The 21321-nt window shown below is 39.5% G+C and overlaps 6 protein-coding genes across 16 annotated transcripts; 5 read left to right on the forward strand and 1 right to left on the reverse strand.

Annotated features, from left to right (window-relative positions):
* Positions 1 to 109: 109 nt before the first annotated feature.
* On the reverse strand, positions 110 to 3769 carry LOC111492920. Of its 2 annotated transcripts, none has more exons than XM_023142431.1 (5): positions 2427 to 3769; positions 1790 to 2342; positions 1062 to 1557; positions 896 to 977; positions 110 to 481 (listed from the first exon to the last, which is right to left on the reverse strand). In XM_023142431.1, exons 1-5 carry the CDS (start codon positions 2481 to 2483, stop codon positions 260 to 262), a joined length of 1410 nt encoding a protein of 469 aa, XP_022998199.1. In that variant the 5' UTR covers positions 2484 to 3769; the 3' UTR covers positions 110 to 259. The 2 variants fall into 2 exon arrangements, with proteins under 2 accessions (XP_022998199.1, XP_022998198.1); XM_023142430.1 differs by having other exon boundaries at positions 896 to 983.
* A 520-nt stretch (positions 3770 to 4289) lies between these two features.
* LOC111492918 (AT-rich interactive domain-containing protein 4-like) lies at positions 4290 to 10646 on the forward strand. Of its 4 annotated transcripts, none has more exons than XM_023142425.1 (16): positions 4290 to 4652; positions 4719 to 5629; positions 5722 to 5907; positions 6066 to 6119; positions 6266 to 6354; positions 6840 to 7116; positions 7251 to 7307; positions 7511 to 7542; positions 7749 to 7884; positions 7978 to 8151; positions 8342 to 8980; positions 9250 to 9387; positions 9484 to 9582; positions 9699 to 9799; positions 9906 to 9996; positions 10125 to 10646. In XM_023142425.1, exons 2-16 carry the CDS (start codon positions 5480 to 5482, stop codon positions 10248 to 10250), a joined length of 2349 nt encoding a protein of 782 aa, XP_022998193.1. In that variant the 5' UTR covers positions 4290 to 4652; positions 4719 to 5479; the 3' UTR covers positions 10251 to 10646. The 4 variants fall into 4 exon arrangements, with proteins under 4 accessions (XP_022998193.1, XP_022998194.1, XP_022998195.1 ...); XM_023142426.1 differs by having other exon boundaries at positions 4726 to 5629; XM_023142427.1 differs by having other exon boundaries at positions 4792 to 5629.
* Positions 10647 to 10804: 158 nt separating this feature from the next.
* LOC111492927 (probable E3 ubiquitin-protein ligase rbrA) lies at positions 10805 to 11351 on the forward strand. The gene is made up of 2 exons (XM_023142446.1): positions 10805 to 11104; positions 11187 to 11351. The coding sequence occupies exons 1-2, from the start codon at positions 10869 to 10871 to the stop codon at positions 11254 to 11256; spliced, it is 306 nt and encodes a 101-aa protein (XP_022998214.1). The 5' UTR covers positions 10805 to 10868; the 3' UTR covers positions 11257 to 11351.
* Positions 11352 to 11483: 132 nt separating this feature from the next.
* LOC111492862 (ubiquitin-conjugating enzyme E2 34-like) lies at positions 11484 to 15786 on the forward strand. 7 transcript variants are annotated; one of them, XM_023142350.1, is made up of 12 exons: positions 11484 to 11571; positions 11660 to 11799; positions 12419 to 12584; positions 12818 to 12931; positions 13210 to 13264; positions 13783 to 13821; positions 13999 to 14062; positions 14186 to 14247; positions 14324 to 14363; positions 14525 to 14552; positions 14663 to 14754; positions 15228 to 15786. In XM_023142350.1, exons 3-12 carry the CDS (start codon positions 12507 to 12509, stop codon positions 15505 to 15507), a joined length of 852 nt encoding a protein of 283 aa, XP_022998118.1. In that variant the 5' UTR covers positions 11484 to 11571; positions 11660 to 11799; positions 12419 to 12506; the 3' UTR covers positions 15508 to 15786. The 7 variants fall into 7 exon arrangements, with proteins under 7 accessions (XP_022998118.1, XP_022998122.1, XP_022998120.1 ...); XM_023142348.1 differs by lacking the exon at positions 11484 to 11571 and having other exon boundaries at positions 11578 to 11799; positions 12395 to 12584; XM_023142347.1 differs by lacking the exon at positions 11484 to 11571 and having other exon boundaries at positions 11578 to 11799.
* Positions 15787 to 16262: 476 nt separating this feature from the next.
* On the forward strand, positions 16263 to 17277 carry LOC111492863. Its single transcript, XM_023142355.1, has 2 exons — positions 16263 to 16659; positions 16750 to 17277. Exons 1-2 carry the CDS (start codon positions 16609 to 16611, stop codon positions 17149 to 17151), a joined length of 453 nt encoding a protein of 150 aa, XP_022998123.1. The 5' UTR covers positions 16263 to 16608; the 3' UTR covers positions 17152 to 17277.
* Positions 17278 to 17851: 574 nt separating this feature from the next.
* On the forward strand, positions 17852 to 21128 carry LOC111492886. The gene is made up of 7 exons (XM_023142386.1): positions 17852 to 18087; positions 18195 to 18647; positions 18720 to 18772; positions 19009 to 19046; positions 19171 to 19489; positions 19780 to 20084; positions 20356 to 21128. Exons 1-7 carry the CDS (start codon positions 18075 to 18077, stop codon positions 20930 to 20932), a joined length of 1758 nt encoding a protein of 585 aa, XP_022998154.1. The 5' UTR covers positions 17852 to 18074; the 3' UTR covers positions 20933 to 21128.
* Positions 21129 to 21321: the final 193 nt, after the last annotated feature.

The raw sequence follows: 21321 nt of genomic DNA on the forward strand, positions 1-21321 counted from the left end.
GGTGGTATCCGGTTGAATTATTCGCATCCGTGGAAAAGTCTCAAGATATATATCAAATCTAGTAGAAAACTTAAGTCTTCCCAAAACCATATCAAAGTCGTTTCAAAGATGGGGAACAAAAGGCTATCTAATATTGTTGGAAACTCAAAGAAAGTGACTCTCTTCCATTTGCTCTATGCATTTCTTTCAAAAAACATGAATAAAAAAGAGAAAAAAATTATACAAGTATTCTGTGTTGCTTGTTGTATCTGAGTGGGTGTTATGAATGGTGGGTAGGGAAGCAACCACAAGAAGTGGTGTTGTGGGGTAGTGAATAAGGGCGTCGCCAGTTTAGCTTCTTGGCTTCTTCTGTGGCTTTCTCAATCTGATGGGAATGCTGTTGCCTGGCTGCTTCTCTCCATTCCTCTGCTTTCCTGTGTACCATCGACAGTCTCTTCATCAGCTTCCCCTCTAGATTTGATCTCATCCTTTCTATTTTCACCTGCATCGCCAATTCATCTTTTGAATCCCTTGGGGGTTTTAAGATCATTAAATGTATAGAGCGATTGTAGGCAGTATAGTATGGACTCAAATTTTTGGTCAGAAACTAAGAGAACCATGTTCTTGGGCATGGTAGAGCTCAATTCAAATAAAACAAATTCCTTTTTTTCTGTTCCTTTTTCCAAATGGGGATTTTGCTGTCATAGAATAAATTTGGAAGATGACTCGTAGCTTTCAAGCATATGCAGGATACGAGGGTTACTGAAATCAGGTGAAGCACAGACACAGAGGTGGACCAGTCATGGCGGATGGCTCGAGAAAGAAAAACGACGAAACCCAAAACATGGAAACAACACACAACTTCAATATAAACAAATAATATTAATAAAAAATGACTTTTTTGATAATGGGGTACCTCAAGTTTCTTCGATTGAGCTTCTGCTTTTGCATTTTGCAGGTTCACCCAAGCCTGTATCCTGGCTTCTTCTCTCTGATATCTGAAACTTCAAAAGAACAAACTCAGTCTAATTAAAATCAACGGTGAAATGTGAAAAGATAAAAGAAGATAAATTTGTTTTTACCTATTACAGCACTGGGTTTTCTCCTCTTCTTCCCAAGCTGCAGCTCTGGAATCCGATATACTTCTCCGACATTCATTGCCCGTTTCGAAGTGTCTCAAGCTTTTTGAAATTTCTTCCTCCTCCTCTTCCCTCGAGCTCCAATTCGATGCAACAGAATCGTATTGAGATGGAAGCTGTAGCTTAGCCAAATGGCATTCCTGCAACTGGGTAATGTCGATGGTGGCGCTAGTATTGTCGGCGTCGTCACCGGTGCCGACCAGACCGAGCGGTCCGGATCTGTTCGCCGGCGTGTTATGGCGAGCTGGGGATGAGCTTTTGAATGGAGTTGGGTACCTTGAAGTGGTGGAACTGCCTAAAGGGGTCATCTCTGTTCCAATGTCTCTGTGCTGAACCTCAACAATGGCGCCCGTAACTTCCATCTTGCTAATGGCGGAATTGCTGAACACAAAGCCTTCCTTCGTCGGCAAATCTGGCTCTACATTGTCCATAAACTTATCTGTAAACAATCGAATTACGCGTTAGAAGAAACCATCTAGACCCACATGCAATTCCATCTTCTAAAACTCCAAAGGACAAAGTTTTAACAGAGAAGCGTGAAATTTTGGGGGGTAAAGCAAGTTTTTACACAAGCTACAGGAAAACGTTGAAAAAAGTACAGCAACAGTTGAGAAAGAAAAAGGGTATCTGAGTAAAGCCGAAAATCTAAAGTGGAAGAGGAAAGAGAGTACCTTTTAGGTGTAAATCAGAAACGCCATTGAAAGGTCTTAAGGAGTTGCTGTTATTTTTGCACAAAGTTGCAGATCCAAGAAAGCTTGAGACTGCTTTAGAAACCTTTTCCTCCGTTACTCTAAACTTCTCAGCGAAAACCTCTGTTTGAGGCTTGAAGTTTTCAGCTTGCTTTGATATCTTTGTTGGCTCTGATGGCTTCAACGAGTGGGCAGGGGAGTCATTGCAAGGGCTACAAACAAGCCATTTCTCTGCTTCGTCCCACTTTGAAGGGACATTCTTTCTTGAAAGGTTTCCAACGCTGAAGCCAAAAACAGGCCTTCCAGGAGTTGAGGGAGACTCTGTGACTCGTCTTTGAGTAGTCACTGAGTTGACTCCATCTCTCCTCCTCTGAGTCGAAACAGAGGAGGTGACAGTATTCACCATCGGTAATGACTTGACAAACTCCGAAGTTTCCTTGAGGTTGAGCTTGCAAAGTGGATCGTGGAAGGTGTCCGCAAAAGGGTCGTCCTTGGTTTTACCATAGAAGCTTCTCCTGCCCTCCAATGGCGGGTCCTGAATCAGACAAAAAACATCAAGAGTTTGAGAAGATAACCAAAAGAAACAGAACAAAAGCCATAAGACTTGATCACCATTTACCCCATTTGATTCGAATATTGGAGGAGACTGAAAGTATTTGGGAGTGGGAAGATCCATTCGTGAAGTGAACAACAGTAAGCAGCTTCGACGATGAAGGAAGTCTCTGTCCGGTTGTCAAAGAAAGGGCTCTCTCCTTCTCTTCTCAATCTCAATGTTCATCATTTAGATATAACGCAGTAGTGTGGCATAAGAAAGTGACTGTTTTTGCAGTCAAACAGAGTCCGCACTGTCCCAACCCAAAAGCATTGACTACTTGGAATAATGGATAAAAAAGAAATATGCAGCTACTCACATGGGGTAGCCTGCAAAAGCCAAGCTTAGCCCACCCATGTTTCTCTCTCCCTCTCTCTATCTACTACTATATATCTAAATATCTATATCTATATTCAAAATTTTGAAAGAGTTGGAGAAAAGGTAAGGTTGTTATGAGTTATAGATGGGATTTGCTTAACGTTTAAAAAGGGAGGGTTTGTAGGAAAAAGCTGGTTTTGTCCTGTTTTGTTTACACAATAGTCTATGAGCAAAGCCCTTTGTTTTATAATTTGGTGTCTGTTCCCGAAGATGCCCACCTCCATCCGACAAGATTTGTGGTCACGAAAATTATTCTGACATTTGTAACTTAACACAAACAATTTCATTTTCTTTTGTTTTGTTTTGGTTTCTTGGTTTCAAATTCTTGAGGATGATCATTGCCCTCTCAACTCATTAACTACCTAACAAAAGGAAGGCTAAGCATGCATTATTACACATAGGGGTCAGCATGGGTGGTTTGAATTGGAATCAAATAAGACAGCCTCTGACGACATTCTTTCTCAAAACCTTCCCTTACTTAAATATCATCAACAAATGAGGTAGTAGATGCTATTTTTCAAAAAAATGTTTCACTTTTTCACTCTACCTTTTTCACTTTTCTATTGATAAGATCATACCTTACAGGACAGTAGAAACGAAGGAAAATGTGATGTCTGCCTCAGTTTGATAGTTTGGCTGTCTTGTCCCTTCACTGTGCCTCCTTAATTCGATCCCTCTTGACCCATGTGACTTCGGACGGTGCATGTAATGGACACATGGGTTTATCTAGAGTTTAAAAATGTTAATGAAACCAATGACAATTTGTATTTATAAGGAGTAGTAAAGAGGAAGGAATTGAGCACAGAGGGGGCGTAGAGGAAGCATTGCAGATGCGACAAAGACATACGACGAATGGGTGACTGCCAAATGATAAAAGACAAAAGAAGGTGAAAAGGCAACAACAATGGATTGTTCAAAGCATGCAGTTGCCCAACTAAAAACACAAAGCCTCCTCACTCATCCAAGAAGCTTCAGTCAACACAACTGCCACACTCCCAATTACATCTTCCATAGACAACAACCTGCTTACTCTGTGTCTGTGTGTACAATCTTCATTTTGGTAGGTTTTCAAGGATCTTTCCGAGAGTGTGATTCACCACATAGACTGCGATGGAGAGATTATTTGCCAAAGATGCGATGACCAACACCATCGCAAGAAATTACTTTGTGAAGCACGTCTATATAGATTCTCGTTTGAATCTTTGTAATAGCTTTTCTTTATTCAATTCAGTTATGTAACGCCTCATGTCCAAATTTATTCGTTTATATAGCCATCATTAAGAATTATTTTCATTTCAATTCATTTATGTACTCATTCGAGAGTCACACGAGGGAGAAGGAGAACAAGCTCAACTAACTTGACGAAACTAGAAGAATCTGTCAGCAATCTAATCGAAGATGATTAAGGGAAGAGAGAAAGAAACCCAAATTACGAACAAGACAAGGCTGAAAATACATACAAGAAGAATCTCGACAAAAAAAGAAAAAAAAAACAGTGTTTGTGAGCACCCAATTAACGCAAATTTCTGGATTTTGATCTCTTATGCTCTGATATTGTTTATAACTTTCTCAGAAGACAACCACAATATGGCCATTACCAGTTTTAATGAAAACCCGCGGGAAGTAAATGGGAAGGCGTTGGCGATGTGTTTTCTTGATTGGGTTCGAATCGGCTGTGATATAAACGCTTCACTTTTCTTGGGTGTAATGTGTTTCGAAATGTTTGACTTTCCGGTTTCGAATGGGAATTTTTTGATCTGACACCCACTTATTTAGCAGAAAGGAACTAATTATTTGGATTTAATTTTGGCGACCACTGCGAGAACTTTTGTTTGATTTTCGTGTTTATTGCGTGGAATGTGGACATGGAGAAAGGTAAGAGTATTTCTTATTTCTATTTTTTTTTTTGGACAGATTTTCTTTAATGATGTGAATTTTAAGGGCCTAGGGTACGCTTTTCGGGCTTCAGTCTTCTGTCGCTGCCCAACAATTTTCCCCTTTCGTATGAATTTAGGGGCTACGGACTGTGTCTTGTCGTCGATTTTTCTTTTATCTCATCCCGCTGGATGTTCAAATTTCCTTGATTATTCCCATTGGGTCGGTGGGTTCTTCCATTTCTGTCGTCGGAGGCGGTGAATTTCATTTTGCTTCTTCCGGTGGAGGTTGGTTCGTTTAATTTTGAGGTTTTCTCTTATGGGTTTCGCTTTGGAGCTTTGATTATGATGGTTTTTGTGGTTATCCTTGAAGTGATTTTGCTCAACCTGCAGTTGAATGTATTCTTTGCTCTTCCAGTACATGTTGATCACAGTTGTAGATTCTTGACAGATAGGGTTTGAGTTCTTAATAAGTTCTGCATTCTATTTTTGCAGATTTTTTGTGGTGGGGTGGGTGAGTTTTAGGGTTTAACTGTTGGTCCGGTAAAAATTAGAGGTTCTGGACGGCTTTGATTTTGATCTTAGAGCCGTTTCTGAGGGGCTTTGGAATGATGGCATTGTTTCATCCTCAGAATGAAAATTCAGGTTCTTTAATTCTATGTCATGTCCAATGGGTATTGGTCTCCGAGATTTTTAACTGATTCCAGGGTGTTGGGGCTCTGCTTTGGTGAATGTTTGTGTTCTAACGGTTCCTCGAGGAAGTGGAAAGGTCTCATTGCTTAAGGAACTTCGCTTAATGCAATTTTCTCCCGATTGTTCTTGTAAATCATGCTTCATTCCATAGGAGCTGCACGACAAACTTGTAGCTTACTTGCTGTTACCTGCGGAAGATTGCCTAAAGTAAAATGCGAGGAGGATGTTGCCGAGCATAATTTGAAATACCCCTTTCCAGAATTGGTCTCTTCCGGACGATTGGAGGTGCAAAACTGCATTAGTTGTCATTTATCTGCAAGTTTCCTACTCGATTAAAGATGGTTCTTGTCAAAATATTGAACTGCTTGAATTTGCAGGTCCAAGTTCTAACAAATCCAAGCAAGAATGAGTTTAGTAGAATTGTCGAATCATGTCAACCGAGCTTTGTCTACTTGCAAGGGGAGCAACTTGAGAATGACGAACTTGGGTCGTTGGTTTGGAATGGTGTTGATTTATCTCTTGAAGATTTATGTGGACTATTCAATACTGCATTACCAACCACCGTATGCTCTGTCTCCCTTCCATAATTGATCAACTAGTACTTTGCTTAACCATCTCATTTCTTTCTTCTGCCCAATCACTCCTTTGTGATGGGGTTGGAGGAATGGATTTGGTTAGAGTACATTCAGGTTTTGATAATTTAATTCATCCATGAACTCAGGTGTATTTAGAACTCCCAAATGGAGGCATAATAGCGGAGACTCTTCACTCTAAGGTGATTTCTATGATGTCCTTAGACCATCACTTGGATTAAACTATGTTGTTGATATGAACAATGAGGGCAGCCCGTGTGTATAACATTCATGTGTGATGTCTACTTTGTCGAAGGATGTTTATTGAATCAGATTCATCATTGTGCAGGGAATTCCTTATGTCATATATTGGAACAACACATTTTCATGTTATGCTGCAGCTCATTTCCGCAATGCATTACTTTCAGTGGTGCAGAGGTACTTTACATACTTGAAGGCTTTTCCCTACTTGCTAGACGGACTAGAATTGTGTTGTTTTAGGTGTCTATTTACCCTTCTTCACGGATTCAAAATACTTATCTTGACATTTAGTTTAGGACAAAAGCTGCTTTGTGATTTTCATATATATATATATATATATATATATATATATATATATATATATTTTGTGCTTCTTATACTAGCTCACACTACTGTGGAAGTTGTTGTGGGTAGTGTTTTTAAGAATGTAAACCAAGTTAAAGAGCAATAGCCCTTTTAGGGCTTATGTGTAAGATGAAAAAAAAAGAAAGCACAAACCAACTAACTTGTAAGTGACACTGTTAGGCCCTCCCCACTTGTTGGGGGCACTGTGTTTTGCATGTATTGCCTTCCGTTTACTTTATTGTTGAACTTTTGTACTTGTGTCTATGGAGGGTGTTAAACATTTGATTTTTATGTTGTATTTCACTTGTGGGCTGCAGTTCATCTACTCATACATGGGATGCTTTTCAGCTTGCACATGCTGCTTTTAGGCTTCAATGTATGGGGAGAAATTATGCTCTTCCTGGGAATGCTGACAATTTTAGGAGTGATCTAGAGCCTCAACTTATTGGAGAACCTCCAAAGATTATCGTAGAACCGCCTGAGCTAGATGCTGGTGCAGATGAAGATGCTTCTTTAGAAGCCCTCCCTGTTATAAGTGTACATGATAATAATGTGACCATGAGACTTCTCATCTGTGGATTGCCTTGCACACCGGTAAGCAGTTTCCAGGCATTCGTCTTGTATTCATGAGCCATTGGGTACACCTGTATATAGGTGTGCAGGAACGAGTACCCTTTCAATTATAAATTATTTTGCATGGTTTTCCTTATAGTTTTCATGCTTTCTAGGATGCGTGCTTATTGAGATCATTGGAGGATGGCCTTAATGCCCTTTTGAATATTGAAGTACGTACCATTCAAATTTTGCAATTTTGCTTGTTTTATAGTTTTTAGGAGTTGACCAATGACATTCTTTATGTTTGACATTATTCCTTTACAATTTCTCAATGAATGGACGATGAAGATCTCTATGAACTGTTGCAACTTAAGTTGTTTTGGGGGCATTCCCATCTAACCGTCCAAGTTTTTGGTTTTTATGGGTGATACAGATACGTGGGAGTAAACTTCAGGGAAAGTTCAGGTTAGCTTTTTGGTTAGACTTATGTTGAAATATATAGGAATCTTTTTGGTTTAAACACTTAGACCACTTCTCACATTGGTACGCCAATTTTATATGTTAACTCTCAATGTCATTATCTAGGATATGCCTTCTTGGTAGGAATTAAATCTTTGGTTCGGTAAATATCTGTTGTATATGCTATTGATGCCTTTAAAAATATGGTTCAGTGCTCCTCCGCCACCTCTTCAAGCAGAATCCTTTTCTCGCGGTGTTGTGACAATGCGATGTGATATAGTGACCTGTAGTTCGGCCCACATCTCAGTATTGGTGTCTGGTAGTGCTCATACTTGTTTTGATGATCAGGTCTGTTTCTAATTTGAACTATTTGACCCGTTTCATACTGTAATTGTTTCAAATAGAAGGAGTCTAATGCCTAGATGCTACTAATTATTTCAGCTGCTGGAAAAACATATCAAACATGAGATTATTGAAAATAGCCAATTGGTTCATGTCATGCATGATTGTGAGGGCAACAAACATCACATGCACAAGCCTCGAAAATCTGCTTCAGTTGCTTGTGGGGCAACAGTTTTTGAGGTTTCGATGAAGGTTCCCGCCTGGGCATCACAGGTCCCCATCCCCCACTTAAATTAAGCAGAAGCTGTACTTTGATATATTTTCTATTAAAAAGAAAAAAGAAACTTGGTTGATTCATATGATCAATGAAATGTTGATGTCTGGATTTGTACTTGGTTGAATAATCCAACGTAGCTTTATCTATAATATATTAATATCAATTTGTTTTCCATTGGATGCTCAGGTCTTGAGGCAACTAGCACCTGATATGTCACATCGGAGTTTAGTTGCACTTGGCATTGGGGGAGTTCAGGGTTTTCCTGTTGCTTCCTTTGAGAAAGAGGATGCTGAGCGGTTGCTCTTCTTTTGTTCAAGGGACGAGAATGATAAACATTCAGATCAGTTGCTTGTCAGTGTACTGCCCAACTGGTTTAAACCACCTACTCCTAGTAGAAAGAGAGTGGAACCAAGCCAAGGAATAAGGAATGCTCTCTTACATGACAGTCTTGCATATGCAAATATCCCTTCAGTTAGAAGAGTAGGTAGAGAGGAGCCTGCACCAATGAATGGGTTTAAGGCACCCTTGCTCCCGGCTAGGAAAAGATTAAAAGTAGCCACCATGAGGCCTATTCCACTTGTGCATAGGAATAAAATGAAACTTTTCTCTGGATGGACTGAAGGAGATGGTAATAATGGAAGCCAGCCCAAGGCTAGTTTGCCCGTTGTTACCCCGTCCAAGCATGTAACTATAGGATCAACTTCTGCAACACAAAGAAAATCATTTTCAAGCTCATCTCAGTCTAAGCAGCAAATTATTCCCTTAAATCCACTACCTTTAAAGAAACATGGCTGTGGAAGAAATCCAGTTCAAGATTGCTCTGAGGTAAGTTACTATGAACAGTGAGGTTTTAGCTTAAGAGGTTCGTGGATATCCAGTTATTGGCAGTAAATATTGGAACTATAAAATATCTCTGCATTAAAACGTGGATGTCCATCATGTCAATGAGGAAATTCATGACTAAAAAGTGTTCAGGAGGAAAAGATCTCAACTTCATGCTATATGTTCATACACATTTTTCCAGAAGTTTTTGTCTGAACTGATATGGATTTCATTCTACTGTTAATAACATTTCTGTTCTGCTCTCATTGCAGGAGGAGTTCTTGAAGGATGTTATGGAGTTTTTACTACTTCGAGGACATTCACGACTTATTCCTCAAGGTGGAGTTGAGGAGTTCCCAGATGCCGTACTCAATGGGAAGCGTCTTGACCTCTATAACTTGTATAAGGAGGTATGGTCATTGAATTTCCAGAAGAGTATATTGATTCCTCCTGTCTGGTGTTTGAACTATAGAGACCCGTTTTGAAAGTGTTGCTCTGGTCTGTAGGTGGTCACCCGAGGAGGCTTTCATGTTGGCAATGGCATCAATTGGAAGGGGCAGATCTTCTCTAAGATGCACAATTACACAATGACCAATAGAATGACTGTATGTACAGCAAACCTTTTCTCATGGATTTGTGACCCTTCTGATGCTAGATGAAATAATTTTCAATTTTACTAATTTCATATGTTGTAAGAAGTCGATTCTATATGTTCTCACAGGGTGTTGGAAATACATTGAAAAGACATTATGAGACTTACCTTCTAGAATATGAATTGGCTCATGATGATGTAGATGGAGAATGTTGCCTTTTGTGTCACAGGTTCGTCAATTTTTTCTACTGATTCGTTCACTTGCATGGTGAAACATGAAACTGATAATTGTAGCAACATCACTTTCTTACCATGGGATTTGCATCTGTTCAATAGTAGTGCAGCAGGGGATTGGGTGAACTGTGGTATTTGTGGTGAATGGGCCCATTTTGGGTGCGACCGGAGGCAGGGTCTTGGTGCATTTAAGGTATAATTTCCGACCACCTTGACATAAATTCTGGGAAATCTTGGGTTCGTGAGACGTGGAACTGCATGTGTGTACAATATGGTTAATCTTTTCTTTGTGATGGACTAAATTATGTTTCTCAATTGCAGGATTATGCCAAAACAGATGGGTTAGAGTATGTTTGTCCACATTGTAGCATTACAACTTACAAGAAGAAACCACATAGTTTAGCAAACGGGTCTCCGCAAGGAATAACAAATCCCCGGTTACCTTGAGTCATTTTTGGTCTTCGTCTCGAGGGTTCGATTGCACTATCATTTTTTCCGCCTATTCTTATCCTGCATGAGAAATTATTTATTGTTTCGATTCGTAGATGAGTTTTATTTGAGGTGGTGTGCTGCTAAACCATTAACTGGAGTAAATTTATGAGACTCAGAATGAAGAGACTGTAGGTGAAGAGAACTAAAGCACAGAGGGAAGCAGAATTGGTGCATAGGTTCTTTTTTTTTTTTTCTCTTTCTCTAGGTAGTAGTTTAGGAGGAAAGTTAGTTAGCAGCATGGCAGTTCATAACTTTAGCAGGGGCGCTGTAAAATACGTGTATTCTTGTAGCTACTAAGCCATGAGTGAGTGATGTATTTTAACGAGGATATATCCAATTTACCATTTTTTTATTGTATAATATATATGATAGTCCAACAAAAGTAGATGAGTAATGAATCACTACTTCATATGCATTTCAAAATCTGTGCAGATGATGAAATGAAACGCTTCGCCTTCCCTTCATTTCCATTTAGAATTCTGAAAATTCTAGTGGAACCAACACATTCCCCAAGGCGTCTATTCTGTATGACACTGAACCAGTTCAGTTGGGAAGTTGAGGCATCATCAAGCCATGGCCCTTCCCTTCCTGCTCCACCATTTATACTTCTCACTCCGGCCTTCCCAATCACCGATGAGAGTTGGAGCAATGGCTAATACACAACCAGCAAAGCCCGAGCTGTGCAAGGAAGGAGGAGACAGAGACGAGATGCTGATGAAGGAGCTGGCTGATACATGGAAATGGAAGAGATGTCCGCATTGCAAAATTTATGTTGAGAAGATTGGAGGCTGCTTCCATTTTACTTGCAGGTAAGGTTTGTAGCCTTTTTTTTTTTTTTGTTGAGAAGATGGATCGAGAGTCTTCTGAAGCAGTTTTATGTGAAATTTGTAGGTGCGGATCAGCATTTTGCTACGGCTGTGGATCTAAGTGGGTTGATGGCCATAGTTGTTGTTTTAGTTAGAATTTGGTTTGGATATTAAGAATATGTGGCGTATAAACACAGTGTGAAATTAAGACTTGACTATTTGAATGGTATAGTTCAAAACAAAAATCAAAGCTTTTTAGTATTATTAAACCAACAGCATTCGTTACAAAAAAGAATAATAATTTGAGATGCACAACTGAGCGAGCGTGTTACGTTATTTATTTCTTAATTACAATTTAAGCAATTATTCAAAGGGGAAAACTTTTGGGTGGATTTTGCGAAGAAAGCCGCGAAGATAACTAATTTGAGGGGGTGCGGCTGTGGCTTGGCGAGGGAGTCAACAAACTCAGGGTGCGCCTCTATTCTCCCCCAATTCACATTCTTACATTTTGTTCTATTCTAAGTCTGCGTCTCGGTTTTGTTCTGTCCCCAAACGCAGCGCCATCTTCCTCTCTTAATGAATTGCGCGCCTCTCCATTTTCTCTCCCGATCCTCCACCCCCACCGGACGTATTTACTCCTCTCAATCTGACCCCAACCCTTGTGCTTAAAATCCCCAACTTCGACGATTCCTTTTCTGGTAATTCCCACTCCATTTCACTCTCGATTCCTTCTCGCTGGGGCTTTGATTTCTGTTTTATTTTCCCATCGGTTTCTCTATTGTCTTCGTTTCCTTTTCCCAGTTTAATTCGTCCTTTTATTGTTTATGGGTGATCCTGATCTGAACATGCGGAGATTGGGTTGGGTTGTGGTTTGAGGGTCTGGATTACTGATAGATCGCAGATTCTGTTTTAAAGAGCGAACAATTGAAATTTGAGAGAATTTTAATGCGTCGGGGGATTTGCAGTTTCTCAATGGCCACAAAATTTCCGTGCTTGCGCGTTTAATTGCATCATTCGTTTTATTATTGTTTGGCGGGAGGATGAGTATATGATACTATTCTATTCCGATGATCCTGTTGGAATTTTGGAGCACGTAAGAAGAATTTCGCTGCGATTGTTCTATTTCAGCCTTCAACAGTTTTTGAACTATCTTGGATCTGTTTCCCATGTTTTACTTATCCTTCGAGAGTGAAATTTTAATTTGCTTTTCTACTGAGTCAACTACTCTTAATCGCAAATCACCCATTAATTCAATTATTCTGCTCGTCTTTTATGAAATTTTAAATGGAAAAGACAAATGATGCATTAAATATGAAGGATGAATAACGAAGGGCATTGCGAGCTGCAACGGTGAAATGTGACCTGAATATCAAAGAATTACTAGCAATTGAATCGGTTGCTGACTATGCATTGCATTGCTTGTTCCCGCAGTTCAGAGATAGCCTGCTTTGTGTATCGAAAGTCTTGTTTTTCACCTATATGTGTATAAAGTTTATATGTCCATACGTTTTCTGTTTAAAAGTTTGCTGCATGCATCAACATCTTAAAACTAAAAATTTCACATTGTATGCCTTCTGGTTTAGAAATATATCTTGTCTCTTTAGGGTTTTTAAAAATAAAACTGCTTCTGTATTTGGGAAAAATAATCATTTACGGCATTCATCGGTTCTTTCCAATAATTATTGTTTTTTGCCCTCTTTTTATGACACCTCACAGGCATTGAATCTGAGGTTGAAGAATAGCAGTTGGTTTTCTTTGTCTATAGCTTGTGGAATGGCAGATAAATCATGTATCAAGCGGCTTCAGAAAGAATATAGGGCTCTTTGTAAAGTACGTGACTTTATTTTTGTTTTCTATTGTTTGGCTTTCTTGTTTTTTTTAAATACTAATGTTACAATGCATTCATTTACCGGATAAGTTATTTATTGACCAATCTTGACAACAAAACGTTAGATTGGTGTTTATCTTATGGCTGATTTCATAAGTGTTTTTTTATTACTCGAAAAACTGAATGTTTTTAACTCTTGATCTTCATTTTTCATGCTGATGTGTAGACATGTTTTTGTATTTGTCCCCAATTGCTGACTCTGCTATTTGTAAAATTTTAGGAGCCTGTTTCACACATTGTTGCTCGTCCCTCTCCCAGTGATATTCTTGAGTGGCGTAAGTTGTTCCTATTGATATTGTTTTGGTGTTGGTCATAGTGCTCCTCATTTTTGTGTGCATGTAGGCTACACCAACGAATTTTTGAAGTTGACTTTGGTCTAGTTTTTAATTGATGCAAAGTTTAAAATGACAAGTTTTTTCATTTTGTGTGTGGAAGATTGAGAAATAACTGTGAGGACATTGCGATGTTGAATAATAGTTAAATTGTGAGTTATTGGCTGAATGGTAAAGTGGGGGTCTTCAGTTTATTCTTTGCTAGGACTGCACTTACCTTTAGCAATAATTTGTTGGGACTTGAGGGTTTGTAAGTATTGATAGCCTTGTCCATGGCATAATTAGATTCTTACTTTTCTTAATGTTTTGCATCAGCTTTTTTTTTTTTTTTTTATCTCAAGTTTCAGCTTCTAGTTATGTGATTTTATCTATCTTATTTTTTACTAAAAAACATGTGCTCTCTGCCCATCATTGAGACAGTTAAGTTTGCTTATTAATTATTGAATGTTGTCCTATTTCAGATTATGTTTTGGAGGGAAGTGAGGGGACTCCTTTTGCAGGTGAGTATGTTTTACTTTGTTCCCTCGTATTACACAGTTGACACTTTTATCAATTCAATCATCGATTTCCTTTCAAGATTACTTTAAGTTTTCCCTTTGATTTACACTGGGGTATCAACTTCTTTTTCTTAGTATCGTTATTATTATTTTATTGAAATCATTTTAAATATTTTTTAGGTGGGTACTACCATGGAAAGATTAAATTTCCTCCAGAGTATCCATACAAACCTCCGGGAATCAGGTATTAAGCATCTTGGATGTGTATGGTAATCTGGAAAATATTTGGGAAGAGAATAAAGAAATACTTAGCTTTTTATCTGCTTATCTTTACTGTGATTTTTGATCCTACTACGACAATTTGCAGCATGATCACCCCAAATGGTCGGTTCATGACTCAGAAGAAAATTTGCTTATCTATGAGCGACTGTAAGTTTTGAAGTTTAAAGATGATCATGCCTGCTTGTCGAGATAAATGATTCTAATTGACATGAACTGTCTGCAGTTCACCCAGAAAGTTGGAATCCTATGTGGTCTGTCTCTAGGTGAGGCCTAATCCTTCTCTTTTTTTTTCCCTGAGGTGTTACAATTCCTTTGTAGTACCGGTGTTTTCTTCTTTTGCCAAAATTTTATTCAAGTTAATAAATGGTTGCTTGGTATGGGACTAACTTTTATCATGGTGCACTTTGTTTTCTAACAATTGTAGCATTCTAACCGGGCTTCTTTCATTCATGGTGAGTAGATTTTGGCTTTTGGTTAATAAATGGTTGAGATGGCTGTTTTTGTGGCTTTATCTGTTTTTATTATCTATTAATTATGAGAGATGGTCTACTTTCTTATGTAGATGGACAACAGTCCTACTACTGGCAGCGTGAATACTACTGCTGCTGAGAAGGAACGCTTGGCTAAGGCTTCTCTTGCATTCAATTGTAAAAAGTAAGTCAATTCGTCCATTGTGCAAGATTTTGTGTCCTTGAACCGCTGAGGTTCCATCTGCCATCCACATTCCCTTGTTATGTAGGCTTGCTGGAGTTAATGACCTAGCCCTTAATAATTACTGGAAATGTGGATGGGCCATCTCTATCTTTAAAAAATCACCATCTCATATTTCTCGAGGCAGTAGCGTAGTTTTACTGGTTTTCATGGAAACACGGAGACGTGCAACAATCATTATTCTACTTTAGGCCGTAAAACTTGGGCGTCCTTGAGTGTGTGATTGCAAGTTATCTTTCTTGGATTTAGATCTCACACTTACTTTATTGGCATGTTCCTTGCGAAACCATTGTTTATTCTTTTTCTTTTTCAACTACCCACCATCAGTTTTTTTTTTTTTTCTTTTTTTCTTTTTTTTTTCTTTTTTGGGCACAACTTTGATGATAATCCATTGCGACAAAAAAATACTTTTACAGCCCAACATTTAGAAAACTGTTTCCCGAATACGTGGAGAATTTCAATCAGCAGCAGCAATCGGAGCAGCTTGTTGCAGAACAGGTATCACCAAAGCCATCAGTGGAAGGAGAAGCTAGGAAACTAATTGAGAAGGTGAAGTCCATGGAAGGGAACATAAACAAAGCAGCAGATGGAGACCACATGAAAAGAAATCGGAAGCAGTCGTTCCCTACATGGTTGATGTTGCTGCTGTTCTCGATCTTCGGCGTCCTAATGGCATTGCCTCTCCTTCAACCATGAAGCTGAGAAATGGGAAGATTGCATAGGTAATGGTAGAAAGACTAGCTGCTTCTGCTTGTGCAAGTCAAGGATGCTCATATTTTTGCATGTACTTCACACACACACAGTGTCTGTATATAGATGGTCTGGTGTCTGTCTGTGATGTGGCCTTCACCTCACTGAGAGTCTGTTATGTTTGAAATAGTCGCTTGAAAACCAAACCTCTTTTGTTTGTCTATAAATGTTTTTGTTTAAATAATATTATTAGCTGAGCGTGACGCTGCACAGGGCCCCACTGCAGAATTAGTGTTTTTCTTTTTAGATTGGGGAAAGATCCTCGGAGCATCCCCAAAGTTTCGCCGTGTTTTACGTTCGTCTGCTTCTTTATTCCCCATGGGGCCATTATCCATTTTTCTATGCTATTTTTCTCTGAAGCATGCGAGTATTTTATAATTGTGAGAAACTATTTCGTGGAATTTAATCCATTCACTATGCTGAGGAACCTTCTTGCTTGGGGAGCAAAGGAGTTTACGATTATTTTAGAAAGCATATCAAATATGCATTTGAAACTGTTAATGGTATATTCTATCAAAAAATAAAAGGAAAAACAGAGAGGCTAGGCTTAATATAAATAAATTAAAGGGTGGATTTAGGTTTAAAATAGTAAATAATTTAAGTGGGGATTTAAAAAAAGAAGGTGCAATTAACGACATTGGCATAATTAAGAGCATAATATAAAAAGGGACACCCACATAGCATAGACAGAGTTTGTATTCATAGGATAAGTAATGATACATTAGTGACTTTTGGTTTGATGATTATGTTTGGTAGAATTTGTTGTTTACATATTTATTTCTTTCCCATTTCCCTCACTTTATTCCTTGATTTCTTTGTAGCTGTAAGTTCTTCTATGGCGGTTGTTGATCTTTGCCTCTTTTGCTTTAGATGCAGAGGAGCTTCCTGTTCGTTCTTCAATTTTGATGCCATTTCTTCTGATCCCTAAATTTGATGTGTCTGAATTCTCCGTTGCTTCTTGCCTTCTACCTTTCCTACCTATAGTATTGCTTTGTTTGGTTGGCTGTCTTTTGTTCTTTCAACACATCTGCTTCTCCTGATCTTGAGATGGACGATCCTTGTTTTGATGATTTTGATCCTCGCACCAACTTTTCCAAGGTGATTCCGTAATGTTCTTCTTTTTCATTTTTCGCCTCTTAGATTCATCTTCTACTTCTTGTTTTAATCCTTTGTCTGTCAATTTACCAGTTCTTGGAAGAAGCAAAACATCATGCCAAAGAAGAGGATTTCAAGGCTGAGACACAAGAAGAAACAGGAAGGAAATGGTTGGCACAACAGAAAAAGAGCAAGAAATCATGGAAAAACACACTCTTCTCCTGGTTGAATGGTGACAAAACGAGCAAATCTTTTCCCAAACTAGACAGAATTTCTCACACATCCAATAAAAGACACGTTCATGTTTCGGGTCCGATTTACACTGGAGCTACGACCATCGATGGCAGACCCCGACACCGTCCGACGTCTGGACCAATTGCGAGTCTCTTCAATCCAAGTATGCGAACGGAGATGGAGATCCCTTATATGTGTCTCCACCAGCTCACTAGCCCCATTCCTAATCATTATTATGGTCCAATTTATCTTGTTACATAGTCCTACATTGTCTCAACTCATCTTGGAGCCAGTGCAGCTTTGAAATGTTCTGTCTTGCTTTGTTTTGTATGTGTGATGAATATTATGAATATTATGAGCCAAGTATGATTCTTGGCCCTCTTCGAAGTTTGGTGATCATGGTTACAACTTACAACTCCACGACTACTTTTGTTTGATAATATTCATGTTTCTCGTTTCTGTTTGTTAACGACAAGAAACGTTTGTTAACTGTTACTGTTTCTCATTTATCAATCAGTCAATACCACATAGCATACTAAACAGATCGAAATTGATTCAAAGGATTGAAAATTTCTTAATATAATAATATTCTAAAAAATGGAAGAGCTTGTTGGGTGAAGAACATTCATTTCAGAGATATTTTTGAACTAGGCATGGATTACAAGGACTCAGTCTTCCCTGCCTACTCAAAAGCCTTTTAAATGTCCTCAATCCTGTGGGATCTGGTAATTTTCTCTCCCCATTAGGCTCCAATGGCGGAAACTGAAGATCAATCTGTATATCATCAATTGCAAATTCGGCATCCGGGTGACTCGCCGATGAAGACGTTGCCGGAAATTGAAGATCGCTCGTGAAAATCATCCAAACCGAGGCTACCTCTGGTGGGCTTCGGGCTGAAATAATGGGCTGCTTTCAATTAAAGTTAATGGGCCTGTTGGCTACGGTGCTTGTTATCCAACGCCTCCATCGAATCGGACAAAGGAGAGAGGTTCGTTGTGTGGCTCAGGCTCTCAGTCTCAGACTGGCTTCGTCTCTGCTCCCTAATCCTTTGAGCGAAGCTGCCCATCTTCCATCAACTCAGAATATCCTTGCACAGTCGATTATAATGCAAATTCCCCAACTGGTTTGCGTCCATTGCTTCTTCAACTGAATCATAGTGGTTGATTTTGGCTGAATGAGCTCCCATGCCTTTGATTGGTATGCTTCTCTTGTTTGCTTTCAGTGGCTGCTGTTCATTTCGAATGTTATCGTTATCATTTTCTCAATGAGGGTTTCTTTTTTCTTGGTTTTGCTCGTGTTTGTAGCTGAGATTTCTACTGCTCAGCCTGTTTTCCACAGTTTCCCTCGTACCTCCTATGCCCAATCATGTCTTCATGTTAAAAAGTCACCTGCGTCTCTTACTTCTGGGAATGAAAAGGAAAATTATCCTTCCTGGAAATCTCTGATTGTACCGAAACGGGTGAGTTTCACTGTATGCCAGCCTCAAATTTGTAGGCGGGGGTTCTTGATTAGAGCAGTTGCTACTCTTGAACCTAAGCGTGTGGTTCATGATGGGAATGGGGACGTTTCTATGGGGGGAGGGGCTGAATTTAAGAATTCTCAAATGGGTGCTGCCCCGAATACTTCAGATGTTCAGCTTTCCTCGTCCAATGAAGATACGGAAGAAATGGATGCGCGAGAGAGGTTGAGGCGAGAGAGGATTTCCAAAGCGAATAAAGGAAACACGCCGTGGAACAAAGGGAGAAAGCACAGTGCAGGTAACATACCGACATTTCATCTATACACGTTGAGGATTTACCGTTTTCTTTTAATAAGCAAGTCATTTGCAGAGACCCTTAGACGAATCAAGGAGCGAACAAGGCTTGCAATGCAGAATCCTAAGGTGAAGTCATGTAAGAATGGTTTTATGTATTTTTGTGGATATAAAAATGGTGATACACATTCTTGCGGAATGAATGACCATAATGTCTTGTAGCCTTGACTCTGAACCATGAGAAGTGTTACACGGCCTAGGATTCAACAGTAGGTCATGAACAGAATATTTATCTAGGAATATTTGATATCCCACAACTTTTTAATACTATATTCTCTTCGTAATGTATCCTCTTTTCTGTGCAGATAAAAATGAAGTTAGTTAATCTTGGCCGTTCTCAGAGGTAGGTGTTATCCCAGTCTGTTTACTTGGATGGTTTATGATCCGTGATTCTGCAGTTGATACTGTCTAAATATGCGATCCCTGAGCCATTGAATTTCAATTGCCCCTTGTTTTTCATGCCACAGTGAAGAGACAAGGATGAGAATTGGCGTTGGAGTGCGAATGGGGTGGCAAAGACGCCGTAAGAAGCTGAAATTACAGGAAACTTGCTACTTACAGTGGAAAGATTTAATTGCTGAAGCATCAAGACAAGGCGGTCTGGGTGAGGAAGAGTTGCAGTGGGACTCCTACCAAATCATGAATGAACAACTTAAAAAGGAGTGGCAGGAGAGTGTTGAGCAACGGAAGACAATGCCCAGGCCGGTTGGCGGCAGGAGAGCACCAAAGTCAGCTGAGCAGAGGAAGAAGATATCCGAATCCATCTCTGCCAAATGGGCTGATTCTGTATGTTTTGTTTTATATCCTTCATTAGTTTCATTGAATAGAACCTTTTTAAGTTGTCGAGAAAGGTTTGGATTTAATTCTAGAGCTCCTTCACACCCTCTCCGGATAGACTTGGATCATTGTTTGGCATATACAAACCATTAGCCTATAACTAACCTTCAAACTACCATAGTCTTATCTTTGGTGGTTAATGCTGATAGATTTGATTTTATGCAGCTTATCACGATCCTACCATATGTTCTTAACAGCCACTATCCCTTCTGCATGTTTACTTGTTTATTTTCTGTCAGGAATATCGTGCTCGAGTTTTCTCTGGCCTGGCTAAATATCATGGCACACCTATTGGAGTCAACAGAAGGCCAAGGAGGAAGCGTAGTGAAAGTACAGATACCACAAGAAAGAAAGAAAAGAGTGGTGTTAAATCTCCTGTTGCAGGTGGGTATAAGATTGAAAGCCAACGATTGAGACTCAGGAAAAGCAAAGCACCGCGTTTTAAAGACCCCTTAGCGAGCTCTAAGCTGGAAATGATAAAGAGTATCAGGGCAGAGAGAGCAATCGCAGAAACTCAAAAAACAGAAGCCATTGAACGAGCCAGGTTTGTTCTTTTCCTTTACTTGCAGATTCTTAAATAAATTAATGGATGGTAGGCCTAGCCATAGACATAAAACTCGTTGAGCATGTATGTGATTAACATTGTTTGAAATCATAAAACTCTTCTAGAAAGATAATTCGAGGGAAATCGAACCTGTTGACTGTATCTGTAGCCTTTTGAGTATTGCCTTTTGGAGTGTAGCTTCTAATCAAGAATGTGAGACGGCTTGATTTAACATTGAACAGTTAAAAAGATTCCAGTTTGTTCTTTGCAGACTCTTGATTGCTGAAGCTGAGAAAGCCGCCAAGGCCCTTGAGGTGGCTGCTACTAGAAGTTCCATTGCTCGAGCTTCCCTCTTGGAAACAAGAAATCTTATAGCTGAAGCCAAACAATCAATTGAATCCGTAGAAATAGAGCGAATGGCATCCCCGCAGAGCGAAGAACGGAGTGCAGCAGCCTCCTACACCTACGAAGTGGGGGGTACCTCAAATGAGGAGGGAGACTCAGTTGCCGGAAAAGGGAACCAAAATGGAGTGGTTCAAACAATGGCAAATGGAACCCAGTTGTTTCCATCGAGCATAGATAAGGATTTTGATTTTTGCAAGTTAAGTTTACAGGATATACTTGGCGGAGAGAAGGAAGTTCCAGCAAGCTCCAATGGGCATGGCGCATGTCATTCAAGCTTTTCAAGTCTGACAAACCACCCTAATGGGAACAAGCCATCTGACCATAAACCTTCCTTAAACGGAACTAAACTTCACCACCTGGAAGAGAAACCGGATTCCCAAGTGATTAGTGTCACGAAGAAATGGGTTCGTGGGAGGCTGTTTGAAGTAGGTGATGGAGGTTAGGCTTGATGTTTAATGAATATGAAGCGCATTTTATTTATCACATCTCTGTATTACAAACTAGCTGATTCTGTTGAGTTTTTGGAGCATTCATCCACCATACATTAATTAGAGCAGCCTTCTCTGTGTTGTTCGATTTCTTATGTAAACAACCTCAACATTGTTGGCTATGAAAATTGTCTTGCTCCCTTCACACCCATTAACACCATCTAACTTTGCTTACATAAACATTGTTGGCCTTGAACCATGCACGGCCGCTCGGTTGGAGGCCTTGGATGCCAACAATCGCAGCTTTTGCCTCTTAATTGCGTCACAGACATGAGTGGGAGAGCATCCTCTAGTTTTCAGCGATCTCATCACCATCCGTTCTTGAGTTTAGATATTCTAATCTC

Source organism: Cucurbita maxima, unplaced genomic scaffold, assembly GCF_002738345.1.
Source record: "Cucurbita maxima cultivar Rimu unplaced genomic scaffold, Cmax_1.0 Cma_Scf00018, whole genome shotgun sequence".
Taxonomy (NCBI): domain Eukaryota; kingdom Viridiplantae; phylum Streptophyta; class Magnoliopsida; order Cucurbitales; family Cucurbitaceae; genus Cucurbita; species Cucurbita maxima.

Coding starts and splice junctions, on each gene's coding strand:
- LOC111492886 (XM_023142386.1), top strand. Junction 18,648..18,719: donor AGGGAGAAAGCACAGTGCAG/GTAACATACCGA, acceptor AGTCATTTGCAG/AGACCCTTAGACGAATCAAG. Junction 19,047..19,170: donor AATCTTGGCCGTTCTCAGAG/GTAGGTGTTATC, acceptor TTCATGCCACAG/TGAAGAGACAAGGATGAGAA.
- LOC111492863 (XM_023142355.1), top strand. CDS start 16,609: ATGGACGATCCTTGTTTTGATGATTTTGATCCTCGCACCAACTTTTCC. Junction 16,660..16,749: donor CTCGCACCAACTTTTCCAAG/GTGATTCCGTAA, acceptor TCAATTTACCAG/TTCTTGGAAGAAGCAAAACA.
- LOC111492918 (XM_023142425.1), top strand. CDS start 5,480: ATGCTTCATTCCATAGGAGCTGCACGACAAACTTGTAGCTTACTTGCT. Junction 9,388..9,483: donor TCTATAACTTGTATAAGGAG/GTATGGTCATTG, acceptor TCTGGTCTGTAG/GTGGTCACCCGAGGAGGCTT. Junction 9,997..10,124: donor AGGGTCTTGGTGCATTTAAG/GTATAATTTCCG, acceptor TCTCAATTGCAG/GATTATGCCAAAACAGATGG.
- LOC111492920 (XM_023142430.1), bottom strand. CDS start 2,483: ATGGATCTTCCCACTCCCAAATACTTTCAGTCTCCTCCAATATTCGAA. Junction 1,558..1,789: donor TTCTGATTTACACCTAAAAG/GTACTCTCTTTC, acceptor GATTGTTTACAG/ATAAGTTTATGGACAATGTA. Junction 984..1,061: donor AAAACCCAGTGCTGTAATAG/GTAAAAACAAAT, acceptor GTTCTTTTGAAG/TTTCAGATATCAGAGAGAAG.
- LOC111492862 (XM_023142350.1), top strand. CDS start 12,507: ATGCATTGCATTGCTTGTTCCCGCAGTTCAGAGATAGCCTGCTTTGTG. Junction 13,265..13,782: donor CAGTGATATTCTTGAGTGGC/GTAAGTTGTTCC, acceptor GTCCTATTTCAG/ATTATGTTTTGGAGGGAAGT. Junction 13,822..13,998: donor TGAGGGGACTCCTTTTGCAG/GTGAGTATGTTT, acceptor AATATTTTTTAG/GTGGGTACTACCATGGAAAG.
- LOC111492927 (XM_023142446.1), top strand. CDS start 10,869: ATGGCCCTTCCCTTCCTGCTCCACCATTTATACTTCTCACTCCGGCCT. Junction 11,105..11,186: donor TGCTTCCATTTTACTTGCAG/GTAAGGTTTGTA, acceptor TGAAATTTGTAG/GTGCGGATCAGCATTTTGCT.